Here is a 16,920-nt window from a genome sequence, read left to right on the forward strand (position 1 = left end):
CTTCCCCCTGCTCTTCCTGCAGCTGCTTCATTCACTACAGGGATTTCCTGACTCAAGGAAGAGGCTTCTCTCAAGGATTACTGCTTTTCCACCAGCCTAAGGTCTACTATGCTGTCAGTGAATCACAGCTCTCAAAGGGCCTTCACATCTTTTTTTTTTTTTTTCTTTTTTAAAGAGACAAGGTCTAGCACTGGCTCAGGCTGTCTTGAAGCTATCAACTCAGGCAGTCCACCCACCTCAGCCTCCCAGTGCTAGGATTATAGGCATGAGCCACTGCACCCAGCCTAATTCTGATTTTAAAAACTACCAATGATCAAGTCATTGCTGTGAAATTTACATGGATCATGAAATAAAAAGGAAGTTCGTCTTGATCCCTGAAGAGCCTAGGATGTCAGAGCACTGTTGGGCCTTCTGACAACACAGGCCTGGAGGGTGGTCCGCCTACCTCGGATCTTACTGGCCAGATGCTCCTTGGAGGTGATGATCTGGTCCATGTCAGTGCGGATGACGGCCTCCATGGCTGGCCGGGCCTGCTGCAGCTTAACTAGTACTTCCTCAAAGTTTGCCTTGGCCTGTTCATACACCATGCGGTACACGGCATCTGATATCTGGGGGCAGGGTGTCAGCATCAGTGTCAGCACCAGGGCTGAGGGGCGCCAGGCCAGGCGCAGACTCCCGCCCCCATGCCAGGGTCCCAGGCACACCTACCTGGATCCACTGCCGCTGCCGCTCCTGTGGCTTTCCCTTCAGTCGTGGGGCGAGCTCTGCCTTCAGCTCAGGGCCCAGCTCCTCCATCACCAGGTTGCTCAGGATCTGAGGCACAAGCCAGGTGAGGGTTGAAGCCTGTCCTGCTGGCACATTTCTCCCTACATTCCAGCAAACCTGACCACTCAACCCGCCACCCAGGGCTTGGCCCTCTGCTGCCCACCTCCAATGCCCTCTCTATAGTGTGTCATCCCCACAGGCCCCAGACTCAACTGCTTTGGTGTCCTCTGGGACCCTCAGACTCAAGGGACCCACCTCAGGGCCTTTGCACATCCTGCCACCCCCACCTGGAGTATCACATTTGCTCCTGGCTCTGCCTGCACGTGGAAGTGTATATGTTTGTTGAATGTCTATTTATCCTTTTAGAACAGTGATTTTGGACTAGTGTGCCGTGAGAGGATCTTAGGTGTGCCAAGAAAATTTTTAAAGAAAATTATTTTCAAAAGAAGTTTAAAGCACAGTAAGTATATTCTTTTTTACTCTTTTTTCTTTGATCAACATAATTTAAGTGTGCCACAAAGTTTAACTACAGGTTCAGGTGTGCTGTGAGATAAAAAAAGTTGAAAAAGACTGTGCTAGACAGACAGCTCCCTCAGCGCCAGGCTACATCTATACTGTTCTTAGTTGCCCTAGCACCTTTAGTGCTATCTAAGTTATTAAAAAGGTGCTATGTAAGGGATTAAATAATAGCCAGGCACAGTGGCTCACACCTGTAATCCTAGCACTCTGGGAGGCCAAGGCAGGTGGATTGCTGGAGCTCAAGTGTTTGAGACCAGCCTGAGCAAGAGTGAAACCCTGTTTCTACTTAAAATAGAAAAACTAGCTGAGTGTTGTGGCAGCTCCCTGTAGTCTCAGCTACTCAGGAGGCTGAGATAAGAGGATCGCTGGAGCCCAGGAGTTTGAGGTTGCTGTAACTATGATGCCACAGCAGTCTACCCAGGGCAACAGAGTGAGACTCTGTCTTAAAAAAACAAACAAACAAACAAACAAAAAAACAACGAAATAACAAGCACATTAACTTGCATCAGCTCCTACTTGTCCAAATCTGAGCTTGCCTCCTTCCAACTCTAGCACTCCCAGGCCCTGTCTCTGTACCCAGCCCCCCTACTACGAGGGGCCCTAGGGCCTCACCTGCACCTCATTCCCACATAGCATCTCCCAGGTGCCGTATAGCTCCTTTGACTGGCGGTACATGCGGATGGCGTCTGTGAATGCGGGGCCTTCCACCTTGGAGTCCTCAGGGATCCCTGCCCAGGAGAAAGACAGGAGAGAAGGTCAGCACGATGACCCAATGGCCTCTACCAAGACCAACTGACAGATTGACCAGATACCCCTCATACATAGTAGGGGGAATGGCTGTGACCCCTGCTGTCCTTGCAGTGGTCACCATAGTGGCCAGAGCAGTACAGTGATAATGACCCCACTACCAACAGCAACACGGAGACCCCCCCGGCTGCCTCCTCATCCCCTTAACTCCTCCAAGCCACCCCAAACTTGGCACTGTCGTTGACCTGCTTCACAGGCAAAGGGACAAACTGACTAGAGTTCAGGCCACTGAACCCAGCATCGTGAGGGCAGTCAGTGGCCATGGCTCTGGCGGCACCCAGAGACCCTTGTTCAACTCCTGGTCCAGGCCTTGCTGCTGGGTCAGGGCTCTGCAAACTGCCTGCAATGGGCAGACGCCAAATATCCTCAGCTGTGCTGGCTGGACAACCCCTGCTGCACCTCTCAGCTCCACCATCACGGCACAAACACAGCCGCAGACCATCAGTAGACAAAGGCTGTTCTAATCAATTTTATTGATAAAAACAGGGAATGACTGGATTTGACCCATGGGCCACAGTTTACAGAGCCTTATACTAGATCACTGAACCCAAAAGGGCTTTAGTTTTTCCTCTTTTGAGCAACAGGAACAATGCCACTGGCCTGGCCTCACACATCCACTGAGCAGCTCCAGGGGCACAGTGAACTGTGAAGTCCAAGGGAGGGGAGGTCAGCCCAGCCCCTCCCTGCGCTGCACTCATCAGTGGCTAACAAACTGGCTCGCAGCCTGGCCAGGCCTGGATCTGTCCAGGTCAGCACCTGGCATCAATGCTAGAACTTTATTAAAGAATAAATGGAAGGGTTTATTATCGATGACAACTAGAGAAACCATTATCTCTATATTTTTATTGTTGTGAGTGCTGTGAGTGGCCCGGTTGCTGACCAGGTAGGACGGTGATGGAGGTGTGGACCTCCAGGCCTGGAGAGGGAGCCATGTAGCAGGAAAGTGCAGCATCTGACGGGGGCGGGGGTGGGGTGGGGTGGGGGGGTGGGGGGGGAAATGTGGTTAAGTAACATGGAGCCAGGCAATGGGTGGGCTCCCTGGCCACATGCCTCTGACCACTGTGTCCTCAGAGCCTAGAGAAGGGGAAATGCCAGATCCTACGGTGATGACTATAGGCTGAGTCACCCCCACAGAGAAAAAGCCCCTCTCTGGCATGGGGAGGGAGGGTTCCCCATCCGACCATGGGAACCACTGCCTGTCAGAGCCAGGAGGGAGCTCAACAGTGGGGAAACTGAGGTCCAGTCCCCAACCCTGCAGTGGCATCTGCTTGGGTTGGGATGGGGATATGAGGAGAATCTGATCCCTGTGTTTTAGGCCCCAAAGTCACGCAAGAGTGATAGGAGCAGGGCAAGGTGTTCCAGCCGGGGTGGCATGCATCTCTGGGCAGGTACTGCCCCACCTGCCATGGGGGGGAAGCCTCTGCCAGGCTCTCAGATAAGCGGGGTCTCCCAGAGGGGTTTTGCCTGGAAAATCCAGGTAGCACAGTACATGCAAATGCCCCAGCAGATGTTTCCACAAAGGCAGGGGGGAACTTTACATTCTGCAGATACCACATCAGGTGTGCAGGGCAGGGCCACCTTCCAGGTGGCAGGGCCAGAGAAGCGGGAGGACAGCTGCTGATGTCCCAGACCTGGCTCTGGATACCACCACACAGTCTTGGACCACAGGGCCCTCTGCACACCCTGCTCCTCAGTTTGACAAGAATGAGGGTCACCTCTCCTCTTCAACCAGACCATGAGTCTTCCCATGTGCCCAGCTCTTATGCACTGAATTGCATCTCCCCCCAAATTCATAGCTTGAAGTTCTAAGCTACAGTACCTCAGAACTGACTGCATTTAGACACCGAGTCTTAAAGATATGTTAAATTGGGAGCACTAGGGTGGGCCTGAATCCCATATGGAAACACAGAGATGACTGTGAGGACACGGGGAGGAGAATGTGGCTGTCCACAAGCCAAGGAGAGAGGCATCAGGAGAACCAGCCCTGCTGACGCTGAGAAAATAAACTGCACGTACTCCCGGCCTGTGGCACTTTGTTGCAGCAGCCCCAGGAAACTAAGACACCGGCTCTGGCCTGGGGCTTCACACACATCAACTTGTTTAATCCTCAAGATCCTGTGAGGGAAGGGGGTTGTCAGCCCCACTGTCCCTGATGAAGAGATTAGGGCTGCTCAGACAGGCAAAGTCACTGGCAAAGTTACAAGGACATGTGGCAAGGGAATGGCAGGACTGGAGCTCAAACCCAGCACCGGGGACTCTAGCCAGATCTGGAGCCTTCCTGAGAAAGGAAGCTGCATTCCTCAGTGCTGGCAGCAGAGCAGAGGGGCCATGGTCAGACAGGGAGGGCCCTGACCTCTGCCCAGGCCCACACCGAGGACTCCACGCAGCCAGTACCCTGGCTGCCTCTTGCCACCTCCAGCTGCTCCAGGAATGCAAGATGCGAGGAGGTCGGGGACAACTGGCGTCCACCCAGCTTGGCCTCCTTCCCCACCCGCCCCCCATTTCCTGGCAGCCCCAGTAATGAGCAATTCCAGGCTCCACAAATTCCAGGTCCAGCCTCTGAGACGGAGGAAGCAGAGAACTTTCTCACAGTCCTCGGGATAGAGCAAAAGCCCCCATCTAAAGTCAGCTCATCTGTTCTGATCCTCCCACCCTGAGGGACACCCTCCTTCCCTGGCCCAGAGCTCTCCCTCCTGCCACAGTACCCCAGACCCTAGGGGGTCCCCAACAGCCTGCAGCTGAGCGCTCACTCATGCCAGGCGCACACCAACAGCTCTGCGCCAGCCGGCCGATTTGCTCTTCCCACTCATTTCTAAAGTTCAAGTTTTATCACCATCTCCCTACACACAGGGGGGCCCAATGGTGGCTCTTCCCCATGTTGTTCTGTGCCCACCCCTTACCCTACCTGACCCTGCCAGGCCAGGTCAGCCGATAGCCTCAGACACCTGGAGGGATGGCACTGGGCCAGACGTTGTTTGGGGGAGAGGGTGTCCAGGCTAGGCAGCCAGAGCCCTGAGTGCCTCCGCCCAGTCACAGCCTCACAGCCCCACAGCCCCTGGGGACCTGGGAATAGGAGGCCTTTTGTAGGTGGCAGGGCCCAGCCCAGGTGGCAGGAGGTAGCCTAACTCAAGACCTGGTTCCTCCTGCTTGGCAGATTCCAGACAGGGCAGACGTGGCTCTGGGGAGTTAAGCAGGAGAGGTGAGGTGAGCTGAGTCCTGCAGTGGTGGCCCAAAGGCTGGCAGTGTTCCCTCTGCCCCTCCAGCTCCACCATCATGTGGAGCTGCACCCGGTGGGGGTGGGGGTTATTCAAGAAGCTCCCTGTGCCTCCCCAAGGCCAGATCACCAGGAAGAGTTCAGCGTCCAGGACAAAATTATTCCTTCCACAAGGGCAAAAAGATCTCCCCAGTGTTCCACCCTCAGCTGGGAGACAATCATAAATCTTTTGATCACACTCTATAAGGTCCTGCACGGCCCTTCTGGACTTGACCCCAGGGTCCCATCTAGCTCCATTCCACAGTCCCTACTCCCTGCCCCTGGGCTTCACTTCATCCTGGCCACTATCTCTGTGGGGAACATTCCTGCTCTCTATGCCCTTTCCTCCCTCAGGTCTCAGCTAAACTATCACCCCTCAAGGGAGCCTGCCCTGATTGAGCCTCACAACACACGCACACTTTCTCAAGGCTCCCCAGGTGGAGCCCAGCACCCACCCAGCAGAGCTATGACTCCTCATCTGTTCAGTATCTGTCCTCCCACCAGACGGCAGTCTGCTTGAGGGCAGGGGCAGTGTCTTGCTCTCTCACTGCCTCTCCAGGCAGTGTTTCCATATGGGATTCAGGCCCACCCTAATGCCCCCAATTTACCATATCTTTAAGACTTGGTGTCTTAATTTTTAGCAGACACTAAAAATGTTTATTGAATAAATGAGTGAGCTGGGTCACCACACATGTGTAGAACAATGAGGCTCTGAAGAAGGAAGTGAACTTTCCACATCACCTGGAGCATTGGTGGTAAAGAAAGAAATTATATATATATATATATTTTTTTTTTTAATTGGATCAAGCTCAGTGGCTGACACCTGTACTCCTAGCACTCCAGGAGTTTGACAACAGCCTAAGCAAGAGCGAGACTCCATCTCTAGTAAAAATAGAAACGTTAGCCAAATGAAGTGGTGTGCACCTGTAGTCTCAGGTAGCTTGGAGGTTGAGGAAGAAGCACCACTTGAGCCCAGGGGTTTGAGGTTGCAGCAATGAGCCATAACGATACCACTGCCCTCTAGGTGACAGAGCAATACTCTGTCTCCAGGAAAACAAAAACACTTTCCCAAGTATGAAGTGGAATCTGTGAATCCTTATGAATCTCCTAAGATGCATGAAATTATCCCCAATTAAGGGTGATATTACAACGGTTCCTTACAACCCTAGAAAGAAAATTATAGTAGAGCAGCTTGTAGAGCAGGGCTGCCACACCACACTCAGCCACTAGGTGTCCCCACTCAGCACGCGGCCCAGACACCATCCCTGGGCCACAGCGACTCACCGTTGTTGCAGTGCCGGATGCAGTCCTGCAGCACCGCCTGCCACTTGTCCTGCTCGCCTTCCGTCATCATGCAGAAGTAGTAGTGACGCGCATAAGGATGCCAGAGGATGAGCGGGAACTGTGTGGGGCACTTGAGGATGGGGGAACTGCCTGATTTTGATGTGGTCCCTGTGGAGACAGGTTCCCTTAGCCGACGAATGGCAGGGGACTGTTCCCATGGCCCCAGCTCTAAGGGGCAGGCTCAGGCCTAGAGAAGGCTGGCCTGTCCCAGGGTGACCAGCAAGCTGGTAGGGTAGCAGCAGGCTTCTGTCTTGCTGGGCCCTCCACAGCCTAGCTAAAGAAGTCTCAGAACCTGGCACCCATGTAGATACCTTTATTGGGGCTGGCGATAAGTCTCATCCAGTTCCCTTCTGCAGGGAAAGTGCAAATGACCCAGGGTCTGAGCCCTCAGGCTCAAAGGCCAAGCACTGCCTTCTTGAGTTTCCTTTCAGATTTTAGTTGTAGAGGCCAAAGTGTGGTTTGAATGTCCAAGGGGGAGGGAGGCATGTGGAGCGGGGGAAACAGAATAAATCTAAAGGAATTTCTCTCTCTCTCACTTTCTATTTTGTCCTCACAGATACTCAAGATCCAGCGAGATAACTGGTCCTGGGCTGTGACCCTGCCACTGTTGTTAATAATATGATAATAACAGTTCTTCTTGCCCTGGCTCTGGGTTGGCCTGTACCGGGCTCAGTGCACACGGCACCTCCCAGGATCTGCGTGACACCGTGAGGTCACTCCTCTGAGTGCCTGTGTTTGCAGCTACAGGTCAGAGGGGTGCAAGACTTGCCCGAGCAGACTCAGCAAAATGGAGGCAAAGTCAGGGCTGGAATCCAGGCATAGCAGGCTCCAGCCAAGCCCCAGCGGGGACCTGCCCCTCAGTTTCCAGGGGTCATCTGAGAGGCAGGTATTTTCCTTTAGGCCTTCTGTGGAGGCTCGACCAAGGTGAGATAGAAACAGGCTGCTAGAAGAAAAACTCCTTAAGTGCAGCACTGCCAATTTACAAGTAGGAACACTAATCACCTTCTCCCAGAGGTTCTCAAGGACTCAGGAAGGTAGAAGGGTAGAAAACAAGGTCCCCATTCCATAGCTGAGGGACTGAAGGCTGAGGAACAAGTAGGGTTTGGGTGAGGGTCCACAGTGGTCCAGCCCCAACCCCTGTGTAGTGTTGGTCAAGGTCCCCCCTCTCAAGCCCGTGAAGCCTCCCCTTTGAGGACTCAGGTTGTGCTTGGTACCTACCAAGAGCTCTATGCTCAGCTGGTCTGTCTGTAAACACAGGGCCTGGAACAAGGGGATCAGGAGCACCCCTCTCTGGCCAACTCCTGTGGCCTACACAGTGCATCCTGGACTGGGGCGGGTGGTCTTTACCTGGTAAGGAGTTGCCAACAAGTTCCAGGTACTGGTCCAGGGAGGTGAGGATTTTGTAGCCTGCACTGTTGATGATGGCTCGCGGTGGAACTTGCCTCTCACAGGCCTGAAGGGGCAAGAGAGACGGTCCCCAAGGGTTAAGTGTGTGGTCAAGCCCAGATCCCATTTCCAACTGAGGGCCCAGGGCCCAATTCAGTGTTGCCTTGCCAAGTTGGGGTGGGGGGAGGGGCAGGAAGCAGGAGAGTCAAAAGAGGACTAGAGGGAAGAAGAGTCTGTGACCGTGACCAGTGACAGCATGGTGCAGCTACCTAGACCCAGGCTCTAGTCTCAATTTCTGGCTCCACTAGGCAGTGTCTATGTAATACTGAAGACAAGCTTCTTCAACCTCCTATGCTAGAGTTCCTTACCTAGAAAACCAGGGTAATAACAGTTCCCGCCTCACTGGTCTGTGTGAGTACTGAGTGAGATAATCCACAGTGCCTGGCACACAACCAGGGCCCAGTTAGCTTTGCTGCTGTGGTTACTGTTATTATCACTACTGCTGCTATTACCTCTGTTACCAGCAGCTGCACTAGTTGAATGTTGATTACATATCAGGCACTGTGCTAAGGGTACTCACTTCACAGAATTTTCACAATCCAAAGCGATAGGTTAGCCACAAATTTACACAGCTAGGAAGTAGCAGGCTTAGGACATGGATGTGAACATCAACCAGAGATATCTGCCTCCAGAGTCCAGTGTCTTTGACTATTACTCTGGACTGCCCACTAACCTCCTAGGTTCTGAGAGTCTTTGGGGGGAAATTAGGTCTGGAAACAGCTTTCTTACATCAGCTGGGGGGAAGCAGCTCTGATGTAATAGCTCATACAGCAGGGCTGCCAGACAGCTCCCTGCCATTAGGTGTCACTATTTAACACACTCCTGACAGGTGCTCAGCACCTCTGGCAATAATTTGCAAAAGGTGGTTCCTGATCTTCAATATCACCCTATAACTTGTTAGAAATGCAAATTCTTGGCCTTGCCCCAGCCCTGAATCAAACTCTTGAGGGTAGGCCCAGCGATTGTTTTAACAAGACTGACCCACCCAGTGATTGTTTTAACAAGACCAACTGCCAGGTGATTCTGATGCTACTCTGGGCATGAGGCTGCTCCAGACTTTATGTTGCTTTAACATTGATTTGATTCAAATCAGAGGTAGCAGGCCTTTTTGGCTGCTCTGCAGAAATGTTTGGTGGAAGAAATCAGGTCAGTGGCTCAACCAGTTGGAGCTTCTTCCCCAAGGGCCCAAAGCAAAGATAAGGCACAACCAGCTGACAGCCCTTGTCAGACACCCTCCCACAGCAGGTCAGGGGGCAGCCTAGGGCAGGGAATGGCTGGACTGCATTCTCAGCAGGTCACTGTGGCTGTCAGAACCAGGAGAGGAGGATGGGTGGCACAGGGCCCTGTGGGACTGGAAGACTGACAGCGATCAGGATAGGAAGAATTATGACAGCTGATTATGGGGGAGAAAGAGTCAGGGGTGCCCCCCAGAGACAAGAGTGAACTACTACTCAGAGAAGGAACCCCGGGGAGCAGGCGGGGTTGAGGAGGTAAGGAGGAGCTGAGTTATGCTCTGGCCCTGGGAACAACGCAGGGAGACACTGGGTGGCAGGCAGAGGGTAAGATCCAGAGCAGGCGTCCTCAAACTACGGCCTGCCTAGGACATTTATCCAGCCTGCCGGGTGTTTTTGCCGCCACCGCCTATCCTGCTTAGCAGCCAACTCATCCCGGGACCTGCAGTATGGCCCTCCAACAATCTGAGGGACAGTGAACTGGCCCCCTGTTTAAAAAGTATGAGAGCCTCTGATCTAGAGCCTAGAGTTTAGGAATTGGGGGTGTTTTGTTGTAGGGCCCAGGGGGATGTGGGGGCCTTACCACTTTGTTGTCATACAGCACCAGCCCATAGTTGTGGGGCACAAGGCTGAAGCGGTTCCTCCACTTCTTGCTGTCCTCCTGGTACTGGAAGAGGTTCCCCGAAAAGATGACACGTTCATCCAGTGGAACCTGCGGGCGGCAAGGGTCGAGAGTGAGGCTTGGCTTTCCTCACTACCCAGTGAGGAATAGGGTTCCCCGGAAGGCGACAGCCCAGCTAGCAGAACCTGGGCTGAGCACATTCTCATGGAGTCCTCCCAGAGCCTCTGAGGCCAGGCTGCACCCCACTCAGTTGGCAGATGAGAAGACCCCAGGCCAGGCTCTGATTCAGGGCTCGACCATAACCAGGGTCTTCCAACACTGCAGGATGGGTGTGGGAGCAGGCTGCATCCTCTGTCCACCCCTGGCTACGGCAGCATCAGCACGGGCATTTGGTCCAACCGCAGGGGACACACCCACAGGCCAGGGCTACAGGAGCCCCCGTGTCTGAGCAAGTGTCTCCTGGACTCTAGGCTTTAGTTTCCCCTCAGGGCAATAAAAACTTGAACAAGGTGGTTCCAGAGAACCACCCCAGCTCTGACAGCTGACAAGACAGACTCCCCTGCGTCTGGGTGGGGCTGCTGAGGGCTACAGTCTGGGTGTTTGATGTCTGACCTACAACCTGGCAGGCTGTGATCTGTGTGGGCTGCAAAAACTCCCAGACCTTTCTGCAAAGCCCTGGCCTTTCTACAAAGCCCTCCCTGACTCACAGTGTGACACCCCACATCCCCCTATGTTTTGGCACTGTTTGAACCTCAGTTTACTCATCTATAAAATGGGGGCCCAGCACAGCTCCTGACAGGCAGTAGGTACACAACACGCAGGGGCTGCCGTGACCACTGTCAGGAGTACTCAGAGTTTATGTGATAGTCTGCCAATGTCATGGACTGACTGAATTGGGGATGAGCCCCTACCCTTATACCAATCTGAAGCTATGGCCATCCAGGTGCAAGCACTTTCTGAGCACACAAGCACCAAGAAGCTTCTGGAAGGGAGACATAGAAGCCACAGTAGAAAAGGCTTAGTCCTGGATGGGAGGAAATCAGGGAAGCCTGGTGTTCCTCTCTGTTTCTCAACAAATTCTTTCTTTTTCTTTCTTTTTTTTGAGACAGAGTCTCACTCTATGGCCAGGGCTAAACAGCCAGTCTCAGCCTAGCTCACAGCAACCTCAAACTCCTGGGTTCAAGTGATCCTCCTGCTCCTGCCTCAGTCTCCTAGGTAGCTGGGGCTACAGGTGCCTGCCATAAAACCGGGCTAGTTTTTCTATTTTTAGTAGAAACAGAGCCTCACTCTTGCTTGGGCTGGTCTCCAACTCCTGAGCTCAAACTATCCTCCCACCTTGGCCTCCCAAAGTGCCAGGATTACAGGCATGAGCCAGTGCTCCTGGCCAAGTATGTAATAATTCTAATTGTGCCTACACCTCCCTGGCTTTCGTGCTCTACAGTCCCAGCCCTGTCTCATCTGACCCTCGGTCCCCTTTTCAAAGTCCCCTCTCCCCAGCGCCCCCCCTGCTGCTCTTCAAGGGGAAACACAAACCACTCTTGGAAAAGGAGAGCCCATTGTGTTGAAACAATAGGACTGCAGACTGCTTCCTACCAAGATAAAAATATTCACAGGAAAAAGAGAATGGCTCCCCTGGCCACCTCCTCCACCCTCATGCACAGTGGGCTTTGCCCAATATACAAAGCTGCCCCCGGCCTCCACATTCAGTGGCCTATATTTAGACCTCCTAAACCCAACTCTCCAACCACTGTCTTTTCTAGAAAGAAAAAGCAGACAGAGCTCTCACGCCCTAGCAAGCCCCCACCACTGCTGGCCTCTTCAGTTTGCCTCTTCTGCCCCACTTAGGAGTCCCAGGGCTGAGGGACAGACCTAGGGATGGGGGCTCAAGGACAGGGCCGGTTCTGGGGGAGGCTGTGAAGAAGCAGGCTCCCAGGTGGACTCAGCAGCCCCTCACCCCTCACCATCCAATCTGTCCCTGGATCCCAGGGCAGCTCACATTGGGTGGCTGACTAAGAGTTTGGGTTTTATTTTTAAGACTTTCGAATGGCAGTGTTGTGTTTCAGTTGGAAGGCCTGCAGGAAGTGAAATGGAACTCAACAGCCCAGGCAGAATATTTTAGACTCTGCAAAAACTCTCCAGTGGTGTGACTGGAAAGAACACACCTCCCGGGGTCAGACAACCAGGGCCCAGCCTCTACCCGCCACCACCACTGCGGGGGTCTGGACAAGCACCTCCAAGCCTCTGTGGACATCGTCACAGGCCCCCCTCAGAGAGGGGCCCAGTGGGCACAGGGTACCTTCTGTTTTCACTAATTGTATTATTTCTCCTTTTATTATTACTATTTTATCATTATTACTGTTCTCATTTTATTCATTCTAATAAAAACCCCTGCTGTCATGATGATGATGGTGATGAATGCTGTTATTTCTATTATGATGATATTAGCCCAACAGCACTGTGAAGGTCAGTTTCCTGAATAGCAGGTGAGACCAAAAATCCTGCTTTTCGAGGTTTGTGGGTTTCATTTTACTCTTCTTGCTCACATGCTACTCTCTCTTTTCCCCCAATCAATGTGCACCCCCTCAATTGTGAATGTTCAAGGGAGGGTCTCACAGAGAAAATGCTTAGTACCTGTTGGCCGGGCCCCGCTGTCTTGGATTACTGACATTTCTTTCCAGATGGGGAGCAGTTCTGGCCCTGCTCACCTGGGCTGCATCCCAAAGCCTCCTTTCCTTTACTACCACAGAGGTGTGCACCTGTCTGACATCCAGGCCAGAACACATCCAGGCACTGCTGCCCCTTTGCTATCACGGGGTCAAGATAGTCACAATACCAGGGGAAGAGACAGCCTTTCCTGGGTCCAAAAGCAAAGGGACATGTGATGCTCTGAGAGGCTGCAACACACAATCCTGACTTCTCTCTACCTGTGCAGGCTGCAGGGCATGGCAGGAAGGGGCCTTAGCTGGCAATCTGGAGGCTGGCTCTTGTCCCGCCTCCACCATCCTGGACAGATATTTAAAAGCTCAGCTCTGGGAGAGTGTACCAGAGTACACATTCCCTCAGTCTGACACTCTCCCAGCCACCTCTTCCTCAACTGTCCGGTCCTCAGCTGAGATGGCCCTTCTTCCAGGAACCTTTCATGGGCCACCCAGATAAGGCTCACAGGCCTCCATTGTGTCACCTTGTCATCTCGGGCTCCAACTATATTATGTAAATGACTGTTGACTGTCGTCTCCCTGAGCATCTCAGGGCCTGCAAGGGCAGGGTGGTCCCGGCACCAGACCTGGCCCGGTTAATAATCATGCCCCTCCAGGAAGTTTGAGGCCTCGTCCAGCCTGTGAGCAGCTCTCCCACAGCCAGAGCTAACCCCCAGCTGGGAAAACAGCAAAGGGGAACAGATCCCCAATGCCAGGCAAGTGACTGCCAGCTCTGGAGAGAGCTACCCCCTTGGCCTCACGGTAACTAAGCACATTTTTAGTCATTTGTTTTTGGAGAGGGGAGTGAAACAAACCCAAACCTCCCAGTTTGGGGCACCCCCTGGCTTCTCACTGCTCTGGCGTCTCTCCCCCCGGGCATGCCTCATTCTGCTCATACCTATCCCCTTTCTGAGGGGTCTGCCCAATAATCTGAATCCCATCTAGTCTTTAGAGCCCCACGAAATCCCTGCCCTCCCCCGCAAAGCTGCTCTGACATCTCTGAAAGCCTCTCTGAAGGGACACCATGTGTCTGAGGTTGCCCAGCAAGTCAGGATTCAAACCCCCTCAGTAGTCCCATCTGCTCCACCTTGCCACATGCCACATATTCTCTCACTGAACCCTTGCCGAGGCTCTGTGGAGGTGGGTACGGTCTCTTTACTCATGAGTCAGGTAAGGAGACTGAGCCTGGGGGACTGGTCAATTGCCCAGGCTACCAGCTGGTATGAGCATTTGAACCCAGGTCCTCTGAGTTCTTCCCAACCAGATCCCTGGGGCTCAAGAGGGCAGGAGCGGCATCTGGCTGAGCAAAGGACTTAGAGAGAGGGCTCCATCCCTCCTCTCTGCTGCTGCCCCAGCATCCCAGAGGCTGTGCAAAGTATGAAATAGGCAGGAGGAGGGACTGGGTAGGGAGGGAAAACAGAAGAGCGAGAGTAACTTTGCAGCCTACCAATCACAGAAATTTGGCTACTAATGACCTGGCACTGGGGTCCTGTGGCTAATCTGGCTTGCACCCCACTTCTGGGGGTATTGGCTCAGCCAGTCAGACTCCCCAGAGGGAAAGCCAGGGATGGGATGCTCACCACTCAGCCACTAGCAGGACCAGGGCACCTTCCTCATCATCCCTCCCTCTGCCACCTGTCAGGCCATCCAGGGGGCAGAGAGTGAAGTTGCTGAAAGGGAATAACCCCAGCCCTGGGTCATATGGTGCCTTCAAACAGGACTTCCCTGGACTGGCACATGGGGCCACTGCACCATCCCCAGAGGAGCAAGACCTGGCTTCTCCCCTTAAGTGCTCAGCTGAGGATGTGCCACACCTGGGCCCCTCCTTGGCACTGCTCCTCCCTGCTCCTGTGCCAAGTCAATCACAGGGTCCCTTCCTAGAAGGCTTTGTTTGCCTCCTCTGGTCCACACTGGCCCTTGCGCTTAAGCCAGGCAGCTTCTAGTCACCCTGGGACATAATCCTACTATGAACAGCAGGATTACGACAAGGCCAGTGACAGCACCTCCCCTACTCCAGGCACTACCACCCTGTGAAAGAGGTGTTCTCATCCCGTTTGGCAGATGAGTAAACGGAGACTCTTGGAGGAGGAACTTGCCTTGATCAAGGCTGTCAAGACCTCAGAGCCCCCTACCCTGATGGTGAAAGTATTGAGCTGGAGGAGGGAACCCTCAGAGAATGAAGGGGCCCTTGACAATCTGACCCAGGTTACCCACCAGGGCAGCAACCGGAAACTGAAGCCCAGAGAAGTGGAGACACTTGCCCAGGGGTCATGCAGTGAGAGGGTGGCAGAGCCTGCCCCACCCCTCAGCACCTCTCACCTTGCGCCAGAGCAGCTGGGCCTGGGGCAGCCCCGTGCCCTCGATCTCATGGCGCATGCTGTTGAAGAGCGCCACGCCATACTGGTCCTCATAGAAGCGGAGAAACTCCCTCAGGATCTTCCCGGTTCTCTCTGCAAAGGAAAGACAGTGAGAGGTCCTTGTGGACACAATACACAGCAGCCTCCCCAGGCAGGGCGTCAGCAAAGCCCCAAACTCCCGCACACAGAATCGTCTGCGCAGGGTCCTCGCTCCTGAATGCTAGAGCCTCTGGCTAGAGTCCTGGGTTCCCGCAATGATTAAGCACCATGGCAAAGGGTGAAGACAGACTGGGCTGTACCTCAGACAGAGAATCAGGCAAATGCAACCGAACCAAGACTTCATGTTTTCCTGCCAGACCAGCAAGCATGTGCAGAAATAGGGACTGTCACACAGAGCTGGGGCGCTGTGGGTGGGGACAGCCTTCCAGAGGGTGGCTGGTGGCTGTGAGCACAAGGTTGAGGGTGCCGCATCCTTTGATGCTGCCTTCCCACCTCTAGGATCTACCTCATAGAACGACCTGCAGGAGAATCCGGAGGCGCCGCGCACTGAGGCAGTGACGGGAGAGAGCTAAGTGTGCGTCTCTGGGAAATGGTCGGCGGTTCACTCAGGGAAGTAAGAAGGTGGATGGGATCTATCTGGATGGGCACCAACAAGGAAGGGGCCCAGCTCTGCTACGTAAGGAAGCAAGTTACAGAATCACCTGTGACTATCATTTAAAAAGCTCTTCCTGTTTGTGCGCACAGATGATTTCCACCCAGACACTTAGAGAAGTCTGGAAGGCAGCACGCAAGGCCAAGGGCAGGACCTCCGGGAGTGGGGGTGGGGAGCTCGCAGCGACCTTTGCTTTCTGCTCTATTCCCTTTACAGCCTTGAATTATTTTACAATCATGATTCATTTCATAATAAAAAAAAAGTCTAAAATTAATTCACCTACCAAGTTAACCTTTTTGCCTTCACTGGCCATGTGCTTCTCTCTGCTGCTGAGTGGTTTCTGAATAGGGAACGTGCGTCCTGGGCCTCAAGACCAGCCCAGCACCGTCAGGCTCCATGGGTGCTACCCGGGCCTCCCTATGCACAGATAAAGAAACTGCGGCCCAGAGAGGGGTGTGACCATGATGAGGGAGAGGCTTCCTAGTCTCAAGAAGCTGTAGCTCAGGCCCTGCCCTGAGGTTTATGCACCATGCAGCTCCCCTCTTTGGGCCTCAGTTTCCCCCAGCACACCAAGAGGGTTAGACTCAACGATGAACAGACCCTGTCACCTGTCCATCTGGATTGCAGATTCCAAAGACCTGGTCTTTCTCAAAGGACAAGGGGCTGACAGGACCCTGCCCCTCCTGTAGCCAGTCTTCAGGGACCGAGGCTGCCTGGCTGGGATGGTATTCCATTTCCTCCTCTCAATAGCTCTGTGAGGTAGAACCCATGTTATTCCCACATTACAGGGGAGGCCTAGAGAGGTTAGGCCACAACTGTGTCACCCACAGTCACACAGCTAGTGGGTGATGGAGCTGAGCTGCAGGCCTGGAGCCCAATTACAGTGGTGGCCGGGGTGGAGGATTGAGATCATGTGCCACCTCCCACGTCCCACAGCTCATGGCCAGGGTCTCAGTCCAACCTGACCCTCCCGATGTCTGCCCACACCCCTAACCCCACATCAGTTAGCAGGCGGCACAGCCTCCAAAGGCAGCTCAGCCCACCCACCCCACTCCACAGACCCTGTCCTGCTTGGGTGCCCCTTTCCTGGAATGAGGTCATGTCTGTCCAGATTCCAATTTGGGGGAGGAAGGGGAGAACAAATGAGGAATTTGCTTTGAATGCCTATTTTTTAAAAACCATAAACAACCAGAACCTCTCAGAGACTGTGGGAATTATTTTGAGAAA

The 16,920-nt window shown here is 53.6% G+C and overlaps 1 protein-coding gene across 1 annotated transcript in view; it reads right to left on the bottom strand.

Annotated features, from left to right (window-relative positions):
* Positions 1–15,134, bottom strand: part of FAM129B (family with sequence similarity 129 member B) — a 21,679-nt gene extending 6,545 nt beyond the window's left edge. Inside the window, exons 1-7 of the mRNA XM_023510487.1 lie at positions 15,004–15,134; positions 9,950–10,078; positions 8,036–8,141; positions 6,629–6,796; positions 1,897–2,012; positions 709–813; positions 446–608 (exon numbers count right to left, since the gene is read on the bottom strand). Of these exons, the coding sequence (XP_023366255.1) occupies positions 446–608; positions 709–813; positions 1,897–2,012; positions 6,629–6,796; positions 8,036–8,141; positions 9,950–10,078; positions 15,004–15,060 (844 nt within the window). The 5' untranslated portion in view covers positions 15,061–15,134. The remainder of the gene's footprint in view (positions 1–445; positions 609–708; positions 814–1,896; positions 2,013–6,628; positions 6,797–8,035; positions 8,142–9,949; positions 10,079–15,003) is intronic.
* Positions 15,135–16,920: the final 1,786 nt, after the last annotated feature.

Source organism: Otolemur garnettii, unplaced genomic scaffold, assembly GCF_000181295.1.
Source record: "Otolemur garnettii isolate 467f Iridium unplaced genomic scaffold, OtoGar3 scaffold00014, whole genome shotgun sequence".
In the NCBI taxonomy this organism is placed as follows: Eukaryota; Metazoa; Chordata; class Mammalia; order Primates; family Galagidae; genus Otolemur; species Otolemur garnettii.